We start from the raw sequence: 19,681 nt of genomic DNA on the forward strand, positions 1-19,681 counted from the left end.
CGGCAGTGTCCTGCCAGAGCCAGCTGGGGGTCCTTCCTTCCTTCTTTCCCCTGCTTCTCCCTCTCGGCCTCAGCCAAGTGGAAAAGAGGGGAGGGGGCCCACCGTCCAGAACTGCCGTAGAACTCAAAGGAATCTACAGAGAGCGCCTCGAGAAAGGGAAAAGGTGCACTCAGTGCCTTTGCGGGTACAGAGCGACCTGACTGCCGCGGTCAGGGCCAAGTTTGCACTCTCCCGGGTCGGGTCAGGAGTCCTCCGCCAAGCTGCAGGGTGACTGACCCTGCCCCTTGGTCGCCCCCAGCGCACCCCTTCGGAGTTAACCAACCCAACGCGTGACCGCACGACGCGCCACCCGAGGAGGAGCTGCTGCAGCACGCGGCCCCTCCACTGCGGCCGCCGGCGCCCCCGCAGCCTCCCTCGCCGCAGGGCGCAGTTGACCCCACCAGCGCGCGTGTTCCCCAACCAGCCCTCCCCGCGCGTCGGCGAGGAGAGGGTGGAGCGGCCTGACTCCCGCAGCCAATAAAAGCAGCGGCTTCCTGGTCCGATCCCCGGCGCGGCTCGCCATTGGTCGCGGGCCGGGTCTCGGCCCACCGAACCTTTGCGACCCGAGCCAATCGCGAGGCGGAGAAGCGACACCCCGACTCCCCGGGAACGGGCGGCGGGCGGCGCGGGCGCAGGCGGGCGCGGAGCGGGTGGCGGTGACAGGCGGCGCGAGCCGGCATCCCCCTCCCCCGCGCGGCGCGCCGCCGGTGCCACCATGGAGCCCGCCGTGTCGCTGGCTGTGTGCGCGCTGCTCTTCCTGCTCTGGGTCCGCGTGAAGGGGCTGGAGTTCGTGCTCATCCACCAGCGCTGGGTGTTCGTGTGCCTCTTCCTCCTGCCGCTCTCGCTTATCTTCGACATCTACTACTACGTGCGCGCCTGGGTGGTGTTTAAGCTCAGCAGCGCGCCTCGGCTGCACGGGCAGCGCGTGCGGGACATCCAGAAGCAGGTGAGCGGCGCCGGGCGGGGCGGGAGCGGGAGCGGCGCGGCGGGACTCGGGCGGCCGTGTGCGCGGGGTGGCGTGCGGCGCCCCGGGAGCCCAGACTTCGCCGAGGCGGCGGCGGCGGCGTTCGAGGGGGTTTGAACTCAGAGCGTGATGATGGGGGCTTCCCGGGGAGGGAACGGAGTGAGCGAAGGCATTCAGGGCACGAAACGTTGCTGGGTGTTTTCGGAGTGTCTACTCTGGAGCACGTGCGGCTTGCCCAGAGGGATATAAAGGATCAGGAGATCGGGGAGGGTGAGCCGTGCACAGGTGGCTGCCTGCGGGCCCAAGCGATCTGGGAGGCGGCAGGGCTTCAGGGAGGTGGCGCAGGCACTAGAGACTGGGAAGTAGGGGAATTGATAGGAGGGAGGTGTGTCAGGTGAAGGGTTGGGTGTGAGTCAAGGCCCAGAGGGCGAAAAGGTTGGAAAGTCCCTTCGGAACTGGGGGTCATGAGTTTAGAGTTGACTCTGTAGCACCGAGGAGGAGCGCTTGACTCATTTGGAAGGAAGGACTAAAAAGTGAGAAGGTAACCCCGAGCCTGGGTGAAGAGCCTCGCAGCCCTGGGCCCCCGCTCCCCCTCAGTCCTTGAGGAGGCATACCCATTAACTCGGTACACCCTCCCCCGGGGGCCCCGCCCACAGAGCCTGGGCCCTGATGCGGCTCACAGTGGGGCCTCCTGTTCCGCTCTCAGGGTTGGCCTGGGGCTTCGGGCTTGGGCATTTTCTTGGCTCCCTCTGCTCCTCCTTAGGTTCCTCTTAGGAGTGTCAGGTTGCAAAGGGCTTCTGTTTCCTGCCAAGGCTCTCAGCTCCCGTGTAGCCGCCTCCATGTTCTGTGGGCGCTTTGGTGGGTGCTGCAAGCAAGAGGGGGAAGATGGATGCTGCCGGCCACTGGCCACCCCTAGGAGGGGTGGCTCTTAGGAGGGCTAAGACCTTGGGCTGGTGGCAGAACGCAACGTGTGGAAGTGCTTTGCACGGGCTGCCCTGGGTTCAGCTGGTCACAGTCACAGCTCCAGAGCCCTGCCTACCCTCCCTCCCCTGCTGCATCCTCTCTCCTAACTCTTTCTACGGGTTGAGATTCTCCCATTTACTTGTGTGTCGTTCCTCCATCCCCCTCCAGTCCAAGTGAGAGCTTCTGGAAGGCAGGGACCGTTGTCTAACTCACCTCTGGCCTCTGGGGTATAGGCCAGGGCAATCCGGGGACTTTGTACAACATTGCCTCTCAGCCCAAATTCTTGCGGCCCCACATCTTGCTTGGTTCCCATCAGGATCCAGCCCCACCCGTAGTTCAGGCTTTAAGGGTTCCACACTGCCTTCATGCGGCCCACCCAGCAGCTGGAATGCAGCCCCCACAATCCATTCCCCACACTATTGAGTGGGTAGGGAACCCTTACCTAAACTAAGCCAAACGTTCTCACTGGACGGGAAGATGGACCTGTTTCACGGATGGGAAAAATTGAGGCTGAAGCGGTAGTCCCATGTTCAGGGTGATCCCAGCTAGTAAATGGGGCTGGAACCCAGGTCAGCCTGGTTTTGGAACCTGACTTCTGACCTTTCCTTTCCCATCTCTTCCCATTCCACCCAGCAGATTTGGTTCTGTTGTCTCACACCTGGCATGTGCTAATAGCCCCTGACTTGTTATCCTTCTTCTTGGCCCTCCCTATCTCTCTCTGGCTTGCATGTACTCACAAGAGGGACTTTGTACAACCTTGCCTCCTGGCCCAAATTCTTGCTCAGTTCCCATCAGGATCCGGTCCAACCGGTGGTTCAGGCTTTAAGGCTTCCATACTGCCTTCACGCGGCCCACCCAACAGCTGGAATGCAGCACCCACAATCCATTTCCCACACCACTGAGGACGTATGAAGCCCTGGGATCGCAGAGTCAGGCGAGGGCCAGATGATCATGGAACCTGCTTTCTGGTCCCTTCACAGGAATCTTCCTCAGTCACTCTCCTCTGCTCGTACACCTCTATCCACAGAGCACCCTGGCCTCTGAAGGTTAGGAAAGCTGTCCCCCATGTTGACCTATTTGTCCTGTCAGCTTCAACACATTCTCCTCCTTGACTCTTGGTTGCATGTGATAGGAACTCAACTCAGACTGGCCCAAGCAAAGAAGGATTATATTGACTCAGGTCCTAAAAAGCCCAGGTATAAAACTGGCTCAGGTATGATTGGATCCAGGAGCCCCTGTCCCCCATCTCTGGTTTTCCATCTGTCCACCCTCTGTTGGCTTGGCTTTCCTCTGGGTTGACTTCATTCTCAGGGAAACCCATCTCCCCGTGGAAACCCCAGCAGTTTCATCCAACCAGCTCAGCGATCCAAGTAAAAAGAAACTGCCTCTCCTAGAACTGGCCTTATTGTCTTGACTTGGCCCTAGGCCCATCCTTTATGGCCAGAAGGATGAAATCAGACCTTAGTCATGGGCCCACCTTCTGGGGCAGGAGGAGATTCAGCTTCCCCTGGACCAAAGGAGGATGGGACTATTAGAAGCATATGAAGAGGAGACGGATGGTCAGAGGCCACAGCAACAGATGTCCATCTCTGCAGGAAGGGAACACTTTCTCCTGTGTTCCTGACGGGCTTGGCATTGTTCCTAGGCCATTTGTTCTCTGCATTATATGTCCCGGGCACTTATGGTGGAGGTTTTGCAAAAAAGCTCTTCCTTCCATCGGCTTGGTGGGCCTTCCCTGCCCCTTCTATCCCCTTCCAAGTGACATAGGAATTATTAACACATACACATGCTTGGAACAGGGCTTGGCACCTAGGCCCAGTAAGTGGTAACTGTTACTCTGTTCTTGACTATTAACACAAGCCCGTCTGTCTTCCCAGGCCTGGAGTCAGGCAATCCAGGTTATGAATCCGGGCCCCTCCCTTCACTTGTTGAGTGACCAAGTTCCTTTGCTTCTCAGCTTTCTCCCCTACAGGAGGGGGCTGGCCATCCCCTGCTCCTGGGGTTGTTGTGAGAAGTAAAGAGACAGTGTACAGTGGGGGGCACCTAGGAGATGGTTATCTCGGGTAGAGCGCTGTCATTACCGCCACAAAGCCTTTCCTGAGCTTCCCAGTTATGTTGTTTACATAAGCACTTTGATCCTGGATTTTCACTTCTTTTCCATCCTGCTCGCTGGTGGGGCAGCCCGTCAGCCTTTCTGTTGGCCTCCCTAGAGGGAAAGGGCTGTGGGTCTTCCACGGGGCCGGCAAGATGCAGGGGCTCACTAAATGTTCGGCCGGCAAGATGCAGGGGCTCACTAAATGTATGTTGACGTGTGAGGACATCCCTCCAAGCTCCCTCCCCTTAAAGCTGGGCTGCAGGCTGCCCTAGGGCTCCCCCCCCCCCCCCCCCCCGCCCCCGGGGCCAGCTAAGCCTCTGTCCCTCCGTTGCAGGTGCGGGAATGGAAGGAGCAGGGCAGCAAGACCTTCATGTGCACGGGACGCCCTGGCTGGCTCACAGTCTCGCTGCGGGTTGGGAAGTACAAGAAGACACACAAAAACATCATGATCAACCTGATGGACATTCTGGAGGTGGACACCAAGAAACAGGTGAGAGGGGCCCAATTCCTGGGCTCTGGGAGCAGGTGGCCACTATCCCTGGCGGGGGTGACTCACAGGGAGACAACTGTAACCAAGAGGACCCCGGGCCTCACAGAAGGCTCTGCCCTCCTTCAAAACCTTATAGCTTTGGAAGAGATCAGTCAGAGCCCCATCCCCCAGGTGGGCACACTGGCCTCAGGGAGACTCGTTGGTTGTCAGCAGTTCCCCAGGAAGAAGGGATGGGGAAATCATGGGCAAAGATGAGAGACAAAATGGAACCTATTTATCCCTTCCCAGCAAGGAAGTGTGCTATGGGCTATGGAGGTGACAGGGAGGGTGGGCCTTCTCCCAGGCTTCCTGGGGACCCACTTGTTAATAGCCTTACACATGTGTCTAGTCTTTGGCCTATCCAGTGATTTTTCTTGACACCTGGCACAAGGAAAAAGGAGATGAATTTAAATCAAGGACAACACAGAGGGATTGTGTCACTCCTTCCTTCCTTCCTTCTTCCTTCTACTTAACTTTCCTTCCTCCCTCCCCCCCCCCTTCCTTCCTTCCTTCCTACCCCACCTTTATTTCTAATGGAAGACGGCACAATATCCTAATGGTAAGGAGTTATTAGATACGATATATCCGCATGCTGGCATTTTGATGTGAGGCCTTGGCCATGTTGCTTAATGTCCCTGTGTCTTTCCTTTTTATCCAAGCAGCGTTATTGACATACACTTGGTATGCAATTCTGCACAGGTGTCCAGCAGTAATAAACTTTGGCGTATGTCAAAAGTTTGGCAGCTGTGAGGACATGACACCACCAAGACAGTGAACATACCCGTTGCCCCCAAAAGTTTCCTTGTGGCCCTTGCTAATCCCTGTTGGGCCCCTTCCCTGTCACTTCCCTGTCGCGCCCACATTCCTAGGCGAATAAGGACCTACTTTGCATCACTAGTTTTGTATTTAAAGTTTTATATAAGTGGAGTCATTATGTACCCTTTTTTTATTTTGTCTGGTGTCTTTGACTCAGCATAATACTCTGAGGAAGCATGGATCAGAAGTACTTACTGAAAGTGATGTTCCGGTGTATGCAGAGATCACAGTTTGTTTATCCATTACCTTACTGATGGACGTTTGGGCTGTTTCCAGTTTGGGGCTGTGACAAGCAAAGGGGCGGGGAGCATTTATGTACGTTCTTTGTATGGACATAGGCTTTTCCCTTTTGGGGGTAAAAAACTGGAAGTGAAGTAGCTAGATCATATGACAGGTGTGCAGTTAACTTTTTAAGAAACTGTTCAATCGTTTTCCAAAGTGTCTGTAGCATTTTACATTCCCATGGGTGTTCCCATGGCTCCAAGTGATCGTAGACTTGGTATAGTCGGTCTTCTTAATTTGAGTCGTTCTAATAGGTGTGTAATGGTAACTCATTGTGGTTTTAACTTCCATTTTTCTAATGACTAATGATGTTGGGCATCTCTTCATGTGCTTATTTGCCACTTGTAGATCTTTTTTGGTGAAGTACCTGTTGAAATTTTAAGCTAAAATTTTTTCTTGGGTTTGTTTTCTTACTATATTTCTAGAAACAAGTCCTTCATCAGATATACAGTTTGCAAATATTTTCTCCCAGTTTTTGACTTCTCTCTTGAAAACCATAAATTTTTAATTTTGGTGGAGTGCAGTATAGTAATTTCTTCCATAGATCATGTTTGTGATGTCTTCTTTAAGATGTCTTGCCCTAATTCTGTTGTCTTCTTGAAGTATTATGGTTTTCTGTTTTGTGTTTAGGACCATGATCCATTTTGACTTAATTTTTGCATATGGTATGAAATAGGGGCGACAAAAATTTTTTTTGCCTGTAGATTTCCTACTGTCCCCTTTTGTTGAAGAGATAATCTTCTTGGGGCGCCTGGGTGGCTCAGTGGGTGAGGCCGCTGCCTTCGGCTCGGGTCGTGATCTCGGGGTCCTGGGATCGAGTCCCGCATCCGGCTCTCTGCTCGGCGGGGAGCCTGCTTCCTCCTCTCTCTCTCTCTCTCTCTGCCTGCCTCTCTGCCTGCTTGTGATCTCTCTCTGTCAAATAAATAAATAAATAATCTTTAAAAAAAAAAAAAAAGAGAGAGAGATAATCTTCTTTACCGAATTGCTTTTGCTCCTCTGTTAAAAATCACTTGTCCATATCTATAGGTCTGTTTCTGGACTCTTTTGTTCTGTTGATGTATTTGCCCACCTGTATGCCAATGCCATACTGTCTTGATTACTGTAGATTCATAAATCCCTAAGAATGAGTTGGAAAGGATTCCTTCCTTTTCATTTTTCTGAAGGAGTTTATATAAAATTGGTTTCATTTCTTCCTGCAGTATTTAACAGAATTACCCAGTGAAACCATCTGTGCCTGGAGTTTTCTTTGTGTGCAAGTTTTTATTAATTAATTTATTTATTTGTAAATTAATTTATAAGTTATAATTAATTAATTTATAAATTAATTTCTTAAATAGCCCTGTGGCTCTCAGTTGTTTCATCTCAGTGAGCTTTGGCATTTTATGTCTCTACAGGTGTTTGTTTCAGGTTGTGTAATGAATTGATATTAGGTCATTCATAATATTCCTACTGTCTTATGAATACCTGTAAAGCCCGCAGTGATGTCCCATATTTCATTCCTGATATTGGTCATTTGTGACTACTCTCTTTTCCTCCTGACCAGTCTGGCTAGAGGTTAATCAACTGAACTGATCTTCTCAAAGAAGTAGCTTTGGGTTTCATTGGTTTTTCTCTATTTTTACTTTGTTTATTTTCTATTTCATTGACTTCTGCTTTTATCTTTGTTAATTCCTTTCTTTTACTGATTTGCATTTAATTTACTCTTCTTGGTCTAGTTCTTTAAGTGAAAGCTAAGGTCATTGACTTAGGCCTTTCTTTTTTTCTAATATAGGTGTTTAGTGCTATAAATTTCCCCCTGAGCACTGTTTTTAAAACCATCCCACACATTTTGAACATTTTCATTTCCATTCAGTTCATAATTCTTTCTGGTTTCCCTTTTGACATTGTTTTCACCCATGGGTTATTTAGAAGCATGTTATTCAGTTTCCAAATATTCGGGAATTTTCCAGAGATCTTTCTATTGCCGATTTCTAATTTAATTCAGTTATTGTTAGAAAACATACTTACTGAGACTTATTTTATGGCCCAGAATATGGTCTGTCTTGGTAAATGTTCCATGTGCATTTTTAAAAAAATGCATATTCTGCTGTTTTGGGATGGTGTGTACTGTAAATGTCCGCTATGGTCAAGGTGGTTGATAATAGATTTTCTCTCTGTTCTGTCAATGATTGAAAGAGGTATTGAGGGGTGTCTGGGTGGCTCGGTCATTAAACATCTGCCTTCCACTCAGGTCATGATCCCAGGGTCCTGAGATCGAGCCCTGCATGAAGCCCCCTACTCCCTGCTCAGCGGGGAGCCAGCTTCTCCCTCTCCTACTCTCCCTGCTTGTGTTCCCTCTCTCACTGTATGTCTCTCTGTCAAATAAATAAGTAAAAATCATTAAAAATATATTTTAGGAGCACCTGGGTGGCTCATTGGGTTAAAGCCTCTGCCTTCAGCTAAGGTCATGATCCCAGGGTCCTGGGATCGAGCCCCGCATCAGGCTCTCTGCTCAGCGGGGAGCCTGCTTCCTCCTCTCTCTCTCTCTCTGCCTGCCTCTCTGCCTACTTGTGATCTCTGTCTGTCAAATAAATAAGTAAAATCTTTAAAAAAAAAAAAGACAGACAACAGATTTAAATATATATATGTATATATACATACACACACACACACACACATATATATATATACTTTTTTTTTTTTAAAGAAAGAGGTATTGAAATCTCTGCCTGTGATTGTGGATTGATTTCTTTTGTAGCGCCATCTGATTTTGCTGCATGTCTTTTGTGGCTCTGTTAAGAGGTATATAAATGTTTAGGATTTTTATGTCCTCTTGAAGAATCCCTTTACCATTATGAAATGACTGGTTTCATTCCTAGTTTTCTTCTTCGCTATGAAATCTGCTTTGTCTGATATTATTAATAAAGCCACTCTAGCTATCTTTCGACTAGTGGTGGTATGGTGTACCTTTACATTGTTTCTTGTAGGCAGCATATGCTTAGGTATTGCTTTTTAATACAATCTGACAATCTCTGCCTTTTAATCAAGGTGTTAAAACCATTTCCAGGGGCAGCTGGGTGGCTCAGTCGGTTGAGCGTCCAATTCTTGATTTTGGCTCAGGTTCTGATCTCAGGGTCATGAGACCCAGCCCCATGTCGGGCTCCACGCTCAGCACAGAGTCTGCTTGAGAGTCTCTCCCTCTCTTTCTGCACCCCCGCTCCTGTTCACACTCTCTCTAAAAACAAACAAACAAAAAAAACACACATTTACATTTAATGTTGTTATCAAAAAAGTTTGGCTCAAATCTGTCACCTTGTTCTGTTTTTCTTAAAGTAGGCGCCACACCCAGTTGGGAGCCCAGCATGCCAGACCCTGAGATTAAGACCTGAGCAGAGATCAAGAGCTGGATGCTTGGGGCGCCTGGGTGGCTCAGTGGGTTAATCCTCTGCCTTTGGCTCAGGTCATGATCTCAGGGTCCTGGGATCCTGGACCCCACATCGGGCTCTCTGCTTAGCAGAGAGTCTCCTTCTCCCTCCTCCCTTCCTCAAATAAAATCTTTTTTTAAAAAAGGAGTTGGATGCCTAATCAATGGAGCCACCCAGGCACCCCTGTTCTTTGTTTTCTATTTGCCCCTTTGTGCTTTGTTCCCTTTTTCTTTTTTTCTGTCTTCTTTTGGATTACTAAATAATTTTCAAAATCCTATTTTAGCTCTTTGGTGGCTGGTTAGCTGGGACTTTGTTTTGTTCTTTTAGCAGTTGTTTTAGGATTTATAGTTTGCATTTCACTTATCACAGTCTACCTTCAAGTGGTAGCATCCTATGTCATGTATATTTTAAGAATCTTACAGTAATATACTTCCTGTTCTTTCCTCCTGACCTTTGTCCTATTTTTGTCACAGTTTTATATGTTGTAAACCACACAGTGCATTATTATTTGATAGTCCAGTATCTTTTAAGGATATATAAATAATAAAAAATCTTATGTACTTACCTATGTAGTTACCATTTCTTCATTCTCTTGTGTGGATTTGTATTTCCATCTGGTTTTGTTTTCCTTCTGCCTGAAGGGACTCTTTTGACATTTCTTGTATGGCGATTTTGCTAGGGATGAATCTTTTAGCTATTAAATGTCTGAAAACATTTATTTTCTGGCCTCCATATCTTTTCCAACTTTTATTTTGAGAGACTACATATAACATGAAATTTCTCATCTTAACCTTTCTTTTAAAGTAGGCTCCATGCCCAGCAGGGGATTTGAACTCATGACCCCGAGATCAAAGTCACATGCTCCACCAACCGAGCCAGCCAGGCTTCCCAATCATCTTAACCATTTTTAAGTGCACATTTCTTAAGTGGTATTAAATACATTCACAGTGCTGTGCAGCCTTCCCCACCATCTGTTCCCATAGCTCTTTTCATTTTGTAAAACTGAAACTCCATATCTATTAAACTATAATTCTCCATTCTCCTCTCTTCCCCATCCTGGGCGACCACCATTACAGATTCTGTCTTTATGATTCTGAACACCCTAAGTATTCTCTAAGTGGAATCCTACAGTATTTGGTTTTTTGTGCCTATCTTACTTTGCTTAATAGCTTCAGAGTTCATCCATGTGATAGCATATTACAGAATTTCCTTCCTTTTTAAGGTGAAACAGTATTCCATTGTGTATATGTACCACATTTTGCTTATCCATTCATCTGTGGGCAGACATTGAGTTGTTCCCACGTTTTAGCTGTTGTGAATAGTGCTCCTGGGAATGTGGATGTATGAATAGCTTTTCGAGCCCTGCCTTCAGTTCTTTGAGGTATATACGCCTGAGTGGAATTGCTGGACCATGTGGTAGTTCTGTGTGTAATCTGTCTTGAGGATCCACCACACCATTTTCCACAGCAGGTGGACCATTTTATACTCCCACCAACAGGACACGGGGGTTTTAATTTCGTCACATCTTCACTTCCACTTGTTATTTTCTGGGTTTTGGTCTGTTTGGATTTTTGATAACCTATCCTAACGCATTTGAGCTTGCCTTCGTTTTTGAGAGCTGTGTTCACTGGGTATGAAATTCCAGGTTGACGGGGTTTTCCCCTGTACTTTAAAGATGCTTCACTGTCTTCTTTCCTGCGCTGTTTCCATAAAGAAGCCTCTCATCCTTATCTTTGTTCCTCTGTATGTAACGTGTCTTCTGTCCCTTTGGCTGCTTCTAAGATTTTATCATTAGTTTTGAGCAATTTTATCATGATGTGCCTTGGTATCATTTTTTTCCTAATTCTTGTGCTTGGGATTCATTATACTTTGCATCACATTTGGAAAATGTGGGGTCATTATTTCTTCAAGAATTTTTTTGCCCCCTGCTCTCTCTCCTTTGAGGACTGTCGCACACATATGAGACCTCTTGGAATTGTTCCACAGCTCAGATCATGGATAGCCTGTAAAAATTGTAAACATTTTTTTCTTTCTCCTTTAGGAGAGTTTCAATTGCTATGTGCTTGGGTGCACTGCTCTTTCCTCCTGCAAGGTCGATCCCAGCTAGTGTGTCTTTCATCTCAGACGCTGTTTTTATTTCTGGAAGTTTAATTAGGATCTTTTTACTATCCTTTTTTTTTTAGATTTTTATTTATTTAATTGACAGACGGAGATCACAAGTAGGCAGAGAGGCAGGCAGACAGAGAGAGCGGGGAAGCAGGCTCTTTGCTGGGTGGAGAGCCCAATGTGGGGCTCAATCCCAGGACCCTGAGATCATGACCTGAGCTGAAGGCAGAGGCTTTAACCCACTGAGCCACCCAGGCACCCCTCTTTTTACTATCTTAATGATGCTTTTTACTATCTTACTTTAATGTCTCCACTTACCTTTTTGAATATGGGGAATGTAGTCATATAACTATGGGTTTATAATGATTATTTTAATGTTCTTGTTGGCTCATTTTAATATCTCTGTCAAATTTGGGCCTGTTTTATCAAAATAAATTAAAAAAATTTTACCAAAACAGATTGATTTTCCTCCTTGTTAAGAGTCAACTGTTCCTGCCTTGCATTCCTGGGAAACTTTGATTGGATTCTAGACATTGTGAATTTTATCTTGTTGGGTGCTGGATATTTTTGTATTCTATAAATCATTTTGAGCTTTGTTCTGGGACACAACTCTGTTACTGGGAAATAGTCTGATCCTGTTGGGTCTTGATTTTTCAGGTGAGGTCAGAGGAGTGTCTAATCTAGGGGTAGTTATTACCCATTGCTGAGGCAAGATCATACTCTACCCATTGCCTTGTGAACCAAGAGGTTTTCCAGTCTGGCATGTGAGAATAGATAGTTTTTCCTTCCCTGGGTGAGCCCCTGACCCTGTTCCTTGTGACCCTTCCCCTGGCCTTGGCTTCAATGTGCACTCCAGCTGGTGTTCCATTGAATGCTGGGTGGGCATCCTTTGCAGTGTTTCAGAGTTCTCTCTGTTCAGGTCTCTCCTCCCCAGTGTTCTGTCCTGCAAACTCTGTTCACCGTGGTCTGCTGCTGCACTCCTCCCAGAGCCCTCTGGGCTCCCCTGCCTTTCCAGGATCCCTGCACTGCCTGACTCCAGGGAATCAGCCCAGGCGCTCACAGAGCTCCCCTCGTGTGTTTCCTGTCTCTCAGCGGTTATTAACTTCATTGCCTGATGCCCGCTATGTTGAAAACTCTTGTTTCATTTTGTCAGTTTCTTGCTTTCGGGCAGCAAGAGGAATGGAGTCCCTGTTGCTCCGTGTTAGCTAGGAGTGGAAGTCCACGTGTTGGCACATGGAAGTGTCCATTAAAAGTTGTGACTTCCAAGAACATTGCGTGGTAAGGGATATGGTCATGGGGTTAAATTTTACAAAGCAAAGCAGAAAAGTATGCATATGTGTGCTTGAATTTATGTGTGTGTATATGTATGTGTGTGTTATATTACAACATACAAAATAACAATTTAGGCATGGATGGAAAGAGCCTGAACGTAAGGACACTCCAGCATTAACACTGACCGCTAAGATGACAGGAAGAAGTAGGATGATAACTTCATATATGTCAACAATAAGAGAGTATTTCTTCAATAGTCTGGAAGAGACATAAACTAAGTATTAAGTGTAAAGATACTTGAAAGAACAAGGTCAAACACTAGCAGACTCAGCACCAGAAACCGCATTCACTATAATGAAAGGCAGTGTCGTGTTCTAGCAAGAGGCTGCAAGGAGCACATAGGAATCCTGCGTGATCGTGTGGGAAGATCTGGGGTGACTCCTTCTGTGTGAAGAGGCCCCCAGTAGCCCCGGCTGCCTCCCAGTGACCCAGGGTCTCTCTTCTTGTGTCAACAGATTGTCCGTGTGGAGCCCTTGGTGACCATGGGTCAGGTGACTGCCCTGCTGACCTCCATTGGCTGGACACTGCCCGTGTTGCCCGAGCTCGATGACCTCACAGTGGGTGAGGACTCAAGATGGGCCAAGGGTCAGAGCTGAGGCACTAGGGCCCCCTCCTGTCAGTGTGAGGGCCGCCGCTGTTCCCTCTGTGACAGAAGTTACTGTCTCTGCTCACCCATCTCCAAAGATGGCGTAGGCTGCCTGCCTTTCTGACCTCAGGCAGCACCTGGTGCGAATCTGCATCCAGTGACATATGTCCATTACTCCCATTTCTGCCTTAAGGAACACACAGAATAAGTCTAGTCTGTCTCTCTTTCCACAGGATTCATGGTCCCCAGTGCCTTTCCTTCTCTAGGGGGAACACTTCCAGTTCCTGGAACTGTTCCCACAGGACACAGCTTCCTGCCCCCCCCCAACCCCATTTCATCAAGGTCTGTGTTAAGATGAATGCACGCAGGCATTGAGGCAGGTTCTGGCTAGAGGTGAGGGTATGAGTGCCCTTGACATGCTCTCTCACCGGCCTTCCTACCTCAGGGAAGCCACCAGGCTCCTGTCTGAGCACCTCCTTCCCTCTCTTGCTCTCCAGATCTATAGAGATGGAAATCTACCCCAAGTGACCGGCCCTGTCACACATTCCTCATGTTGTGAGCAATCCCAGCTCCTTTACCCGACCCCCCCCCACCGACCTTGTACCCCATGGCTCTGCCTGGCTAACATGCATATCTCTGCAGGGGGCTTGATCATGGGCACAGGCATCGAGTCATCATCCCACAAATACGGCCTGTTCCAACACATCTGCACGGCCTATGAGCTGGTCCTGGCTGATGGAAGCTTTGTGCGATGCACACCGGTGAGTTCAGAGATAGGGGACAACTCCACCAGCCTGCCTTGGGCATCAAGGATCCTGGGGCTGGGGAGGTAGGGACCTTGGGGATGTTTCCTTTCAAACACACCTGTTGGTTGGGGTCTGTATCCATAATAACGCAAAGATTGATACAGCCCCTTATATGTGCTCGGATACTGTTGTAAATGCTTCCTCTATGTTAAGCTATTTAATCCTTGAATAACTTTATGAGGTTCTATTATTTTAGAGATAGGAAGTTAAAACACAGAGACGTTAATAAACCTGCCCAAGATCACACAGCTACGAAATCCACACAGCTGGGATTCAAACCCAAATTATTAGGCTTCCAGATCAATGCCCTTAGACATTTATTACAGCAATCTGCCTCTCCCGGGCACATCAGGTGTGAGCCACAGAGTTCTATGCCAAGTATTGGGAAATGTAACTCAAAGCAGGAAGAGGGGCTATTTTGGAGAAACAAATGATAATTCTGCTGCCCAAAGGGGGATGCAAACATGTAAGGCATTTTACCCTAATGAGTGGGACAGCATAGAAACAAACTCAGATTTCTGAGCATAGCTAAAGGGCTCCTAAGGAGGGTGGCAGGGACAGAGTCACTCTTTGCAAGAAGATGTTTTAGAGAGCCACCAGGGTGGTTGGTCTCACAGAAGAGAGCCCAGGGCAGGCTTGAGAGCCTGGGTCTCAGACAAGAGAGACCCCCATTCAGGATTCACAGGGATTCAGCACGTTTTCCTAAACCCTTGCCTGGGCCCTGCCTTCTGACCCGTTTATTCCCAGCAGAGAAAGGAGACGACATTCATGTGTGACGTCCCTTCCCTGAGGCCCATTTTCCTCATCTGACAAACGCACTGTCAGGGAGAAAGGAGATGCCAAATGCCCCTAACACAGAGCTGGGCACCTGGCAGTCACCCACTTACTACTCCTCTCCGGCAGTGTGGACGGGCAGGGGAGCCCAGATGGTCCGTGTCTGCTGTTCTGGAGACTTCTGCCAGCTGCTGCAGAGCTTCCTGGCTCCAGTCCCCCACCCCCACCCCTGCACTCCACTGCAGCCACACCAAGGTGTGCAGCGTGAACAGAAACCACAGCGGACTGTCCTCTTGGGGAAAGGCCAGGGGAGGCTGGACTTTTCCAAAAGGAGCTTTGTTAGACCTACAGAACCTAAATGAGAATGGCCAGATGAAAAGTTGGCTGTCTGTCTCTAAGACAAATACCAGAACAAGAAACGATGAATCAGATGAGGTCTTGCAGGAAGAATGCTGGGTTGGGAGTTAGGCGATCTTGCCTGAGCCTTGGCCTCTCTGTGCAGACTTGTGGGATGCTTAGGGGGAGCCATGTCACCTCTTAGAGCCTCACTTTCCTTACTGTTCACATGGAAATATTAGTGCTCTCCCTGGGCTTAGGGGACAGGGGGCGGATGCCACAGCTAATGAACTGTAAAAGGCTTATAAGTTTTAGTAATGGCCCATCTAATGTCCCCAACTGACCTTGACCCTCAGGAAGCTCTTTTCTTAGCCCGGCCTGGGACCCTTGGCCCTTCATCCCCCGTTTTTGGCTCTTCGGGCAGTGCTGGTCCTGGCCTTTTCCTGGGTGGCCTGGGGTCCGGGGACTGAACCTGGGTGGAGGGGAGAGGCTGCCCTTTCCGTGAGCATCCCTGGTCCAGAGGACAGTTGAAGCTGCAGAGGGAACACAGGCCCAGAAAGTCCTGTTTCTGAAGTTCCTTGCTAGGGTTTACACAAGCCAGTGACAGGGCAGGAAGTAAGCTGGGGCCCTTGGGGTCTCTGCAGCTCCGTTGACTGTGTGTCCCACCGCGGGGCCCAGAGGTGCAGGCTCTCAGCATGTGTTGGCTCTGCTTCCTAGTCAGAGAACTCGGACCTGTTCTACGCCGTGCCGTGGTCCTGTGGGACCCTGGGCTTCCTGGTGGCCGCCGAGATCCGCATCATCCCCGCCAAGAAGTATGTCAGGCTGCGGTTTGAGCCGGTGCGGGGCCTGGAGGCTATCTGCGACAAGTTCACCCAGGAATCCCAGCGGCAGGAGAATCACTTCGTGGAAGGGCTGCTCTACTCCCTGGATGAGGCTGTCATCATGACCGGGGTCATGACAGACGAGGCAGAGCCCAGCAAGGTAGGCCAGGGCGTCTCCAGCCAAGGGCCAAGGCCTGGGGAGGAGGAAGGCCCGGGGAGTGCTGGGGCTGAACCTGTTCCCCCACCCTGCCCCTGCCTGGAAGCCATGTTCTTTAAGGTGGTGGGCTCAGTCGGCCCATCCGGGGTTGGGGCCCAGGATCTACAGTCAGAGCTGTCTTAGACGGGGATGGACGCATCCATTGACTCTGCACTGAAGGTCTGCCAGATAGGTGTGTGCTTCTTAGTGGGTGTAAACTTTGATCCTTGCAGCAACCCCATTTTATAGATGAGGAAACTGAGGCCCTGAGAGGTGCTGTATACTTCCACGAGATGACAGGACCAAGGTTTGCATAATGGATTTGAGGCCTCAGAATCTAGGTGGACACTTCTTTGTTGGGTATAATTTTCAGTAGCAGCTTTTTCTTCTCATGTGAAAGGATTTGTGTTTATGCGGGACTTGGCAAGTATACCTGAGTCAAAGGAGAGAAGACTGTGCCGGCAAACATGACCCAAGGCCGGCTCTTGGGTGTATTTATTTCCTCTCTTTTCAGGGCATACGTGGAAGTTTTTAAATGATGAAAGTAGTGTCACAACCTTGAAATACATAAGGAAAAAGTTAAAGTGGGTCCCTTCCCACAGGCTCACCCCCAGAGTAGTCACCTGTAATGGCACATTCCTCAGGGTGTGTGTGTGCACGCGTGGGCACACCCTCTTCTCCCCATCTCGTGTTGGCCTTTGTATAACTGACCTAACCCGCTGCTTCCTGACAATCATTGATCTTGCCTCAGATGTTTCACTCTTACAAATAAGATTGCGTTGAAGATTCTCTGACATCCATCCTTGGCCTCTTGGGCAAGCACATCTGTAGGACTGAGTGCAAAAATTGGAATTCCTGACTTAAGGATCGGAGCATGGTGTGCACCCAAGAGTGACCCCCAAACAGCCCTTCAGAACAGTGGTGCTTCTGCCCACGTCCCGCGACGGCATGGGAGAGTGCGTTTCTCCCACATTCTTGCCAGTGCTGGCTACGATCACTCCTTCATTTTTGCCAATCTGATAGGGTTAAAAATAGCATCGTGTTTTCTTTGTGGTTCTCAGGTCACCTTTGAGGTTTGAGCATCTCTTTACATGCTTTTTTTCCATTTGTTTGTCTTCGGCTGTGACCGTCTGTTCAAATTTGCATTTTCCGGTCGAGGGTGGTCTGTGTCTCCCCACAGGTTTACGTGGTCTTCAAAATTGTCAGTTAATGACTGCAGAGCACTGTGTTGAGCGAATGCCCTAGCATTTACGAAACCATGGCCCTGTAGTTGGAAATACAAGTTGCTTCTAGTCTTTCCTTTTTCTTTTCTTTATTTTTATAGAGAGAGCGAATGGCAAGGTGGGGTCAGAGGGAGAGAGAGAGGGAGAATCTTGAGCAGGCTCCATGCCCAGCACAGAGCCCAGTGCGGGGCTGAATCTCATGACATCAGGATCATGACCTCCGCCGAAACCAAGAGTCGGAAGCTTAACCGACTGAGCCACCCAGGCACCCCGGTCTTTCCTTGTTTTAATTAAGGTGGCCATGAACATCTTTTGTCTATAACTGGAGTAATATCTTAAAGTACGTCAAAGACTAGGTACTCTTAAGGCTCTTGATCTATACCTGTATTCTTAAAACCTTCTACAGTTGTAAAGGACTTGAAAATCGTCTGGTACAGTGCCATCTCTAAATAAGGAAACAAGGCCAGGACGGGGAGGAGACTTCCCTGAGCACTCAACGGCTAGCAGGGGACAGGTCTGTGACCCCTAGGTCAGTGTTAGTTCCCTGGCACATCAGCTTCTGTAACCCAGCTGCGGTCACAGGCACTGACTGAGGACCTGTCCTGGTGGGGCACTGTGGTGGGGGCTGGAGGGTGGGGATCCTGGAGCAGGAGCAGAAACACTGGACATGGATACAGAGCTCCTGTGCCGAGTCACACCCCAGGCCCTGGGCTCTGCCTGACCCAGGCTGAGACGTCAGTGTGGGTCACCTAGCACCTGGTTGCCTGGGAAGGACATCTAGTACAGATGTCTTTCCACCTTCTCCCAGGCAGTCCTTTAGAGGGGCCGCTCCCTGTACTCCTCCCCCACTGTACTGGCTCTTTGGGGACCTCTTGGCTCTATTAGATGCTGCCTAAGGTTATAGTTGGGCAGCAGGGTTTCTATAACTTGTTAGACATTGGAACACCGTAACCAATTCCCTTACTGCCCTAAAAGACCAAGGTCTCACTCCAAGGTTCACCTGGTGTCAGTGGGAGAGGGGCTGGGTGCCCAGGCTGCAGACTTGTACAAAGTGTCCTGACACCCATCAGGAACAGGGCTGGGGGAAGAGAGTGGCAGATGCATTAGACGTATGGACAGCTCATTTGAGGAGCATGTCTTCCAAACAGCCCTCTTGAGGGTGCTGCTCAGAAATTGTCCAGTGTGTCCGGCCCTGGGATGGGTCCTCTGTAGGCCCAGAGGAGCCGCTGGGGGAGGCAGCCCACTCCCATGTACAGGGGAGGCCCAGAGCTAAGGAGTGGCATGCTCCCTGAGTGCTCAGGCTGGACCTGCAGCTCACGGGGCCACCTGGCTGCCATAGCGGACCTGAGCCCTGAGGGAGACGCACGATCTGGGTTCTTTAGCATCTCCTGGGCTTGTCGGTATGAAGGTTCCTACTGAGTCCGAGGAGCACGGCGAGCGCCTGAACCCAGGTACGCCCCAGCCTTGATTCCGTTATGCAGCCGGTGCCACAGCCAGGTGTGCAGCCAGTCCCCCCTCCCCCAGGGTTAGATCAGGTGGCTCTGCTCCTGCTGGGTTTCACTGTCCTTATACCAGCGGGCAGAGGCCAGCACACAGTGTCCTTTGCTCTGCCAAGCTAGCCACGCTCAAACAGACTTGCACCAACAGGCTCTTTAGCCCAGCTTCCTGGCACCTCGTGGCCCCACATTCCTGCCAGCGTAGTGGCCTGCTGCACGAGGGGACACCCAGAGGGGCTGGAGTGCTGTTCCCTGAGATGGGGCCAAAGGCTCCTGGGGGAGGGTACGGGGAGAGGGCTGGGAACTGACCGCTGTGCCCAGGGGGTAGGCGTCATGGTGGGCCCTTCCTCGTCGACTTTTCTGGTCTCTGCAGCCACTCCAGGGCTGGGAATAGCTCCATTTTGCCAGTACTGAAAGCAGGGCTCAGAGTGGCCTGCCCAGCACCAGCCCCGTGTGTTGTAGGACAAGCGAGTCCGCAAACTGCGCAGGACAATCCCATGTTTATAAAACCATGTGAACACACAGAAAAGAAAACCTCCTGGGTACACATCGGTGTTAGTAGTTTCGCTGGAGCATGAGACTGCAAGGTCTCTCCTGCCAAGTTGCATGTTTCTGCAGCATTTGAAGTTCTGACGAGGCGTTTACTTTGTTTTTGGAATCGGGAGAAAATAGTGATTGTTCTTTGTTTTTTGTTTTAATAATGCTCACATTCCAGAGCGCATGGTTCAACTTCCCCACTGCCCAGCCCTGGCCTCGTTGTGCAGCGTGGAACAGGCTCGAGTCCTTGCCCTGCCCCTTGGCAGCCGTGTGGCCTCTGGCGCTCTGTTCAACCCTAATGGTTCTCCGCCTCCTCCTCCTTGGGGAGACAAGGACAGTTCTGACTTGCAAGGTTATGAAAGGGACACAGTGCCCA

The 19,681-nt window shown here is 49.7% G+C and overlaps 1 protein-coding gene across 1 annotated transcript in view; it reads left to right on the plus strand.

Moving 5' to 3' along the window:
- Positions 1 to 629: 629 nt before the first annotated feature.
- DHCR24 (24-dehydrocholesterol reductase) overlaps positions 630 to 19,681 on the plus strand; it is a 30,008-nt gene continuing 10,956 nt past the window's right edge. Inside the window, exons 1-5 of the mRNA XM_032301518.1 lie at positions 630 to 985; positions 4,396 to 4,551; positions 12,986 to 13,091; positions 13,759 to 13,877; positions 15,750 to 16,013. Of these exons, the coding sequence (XP_032157409.1) occupies positions 755 to 985; positions 4,396 to 4,551; positions 12,986 to 13,091; positions 13,759 to 13,877; positions 15,750 to 16,013 (876 nt within the window). The 5' untranslated portion in view covers positions 630 to 754. The remainder of the gene's footprint in view (positions 986 to 4,395; positions 4,552 to 12,985; positions 13,092 to 13,758; positions 13,878 to 15,749; positions 16,014 to 19,681) is intronic.

Source organism: Mustela erminea, chromosome 10 (genome assembly GCF_009829155.1).
Source record: "Mustela erminea isolate mMusErm1 chromosome 10, mMusErm1.Pri, whole genome shotgun sequence".
In the NCBI taxonomy this organism is placed as follows: domain Eukaryota; kingdom Metazoa; phylum Chordata; class Mammalia; order Carnivora; family Mustelidae; genus Mustela; species Mustela erminea.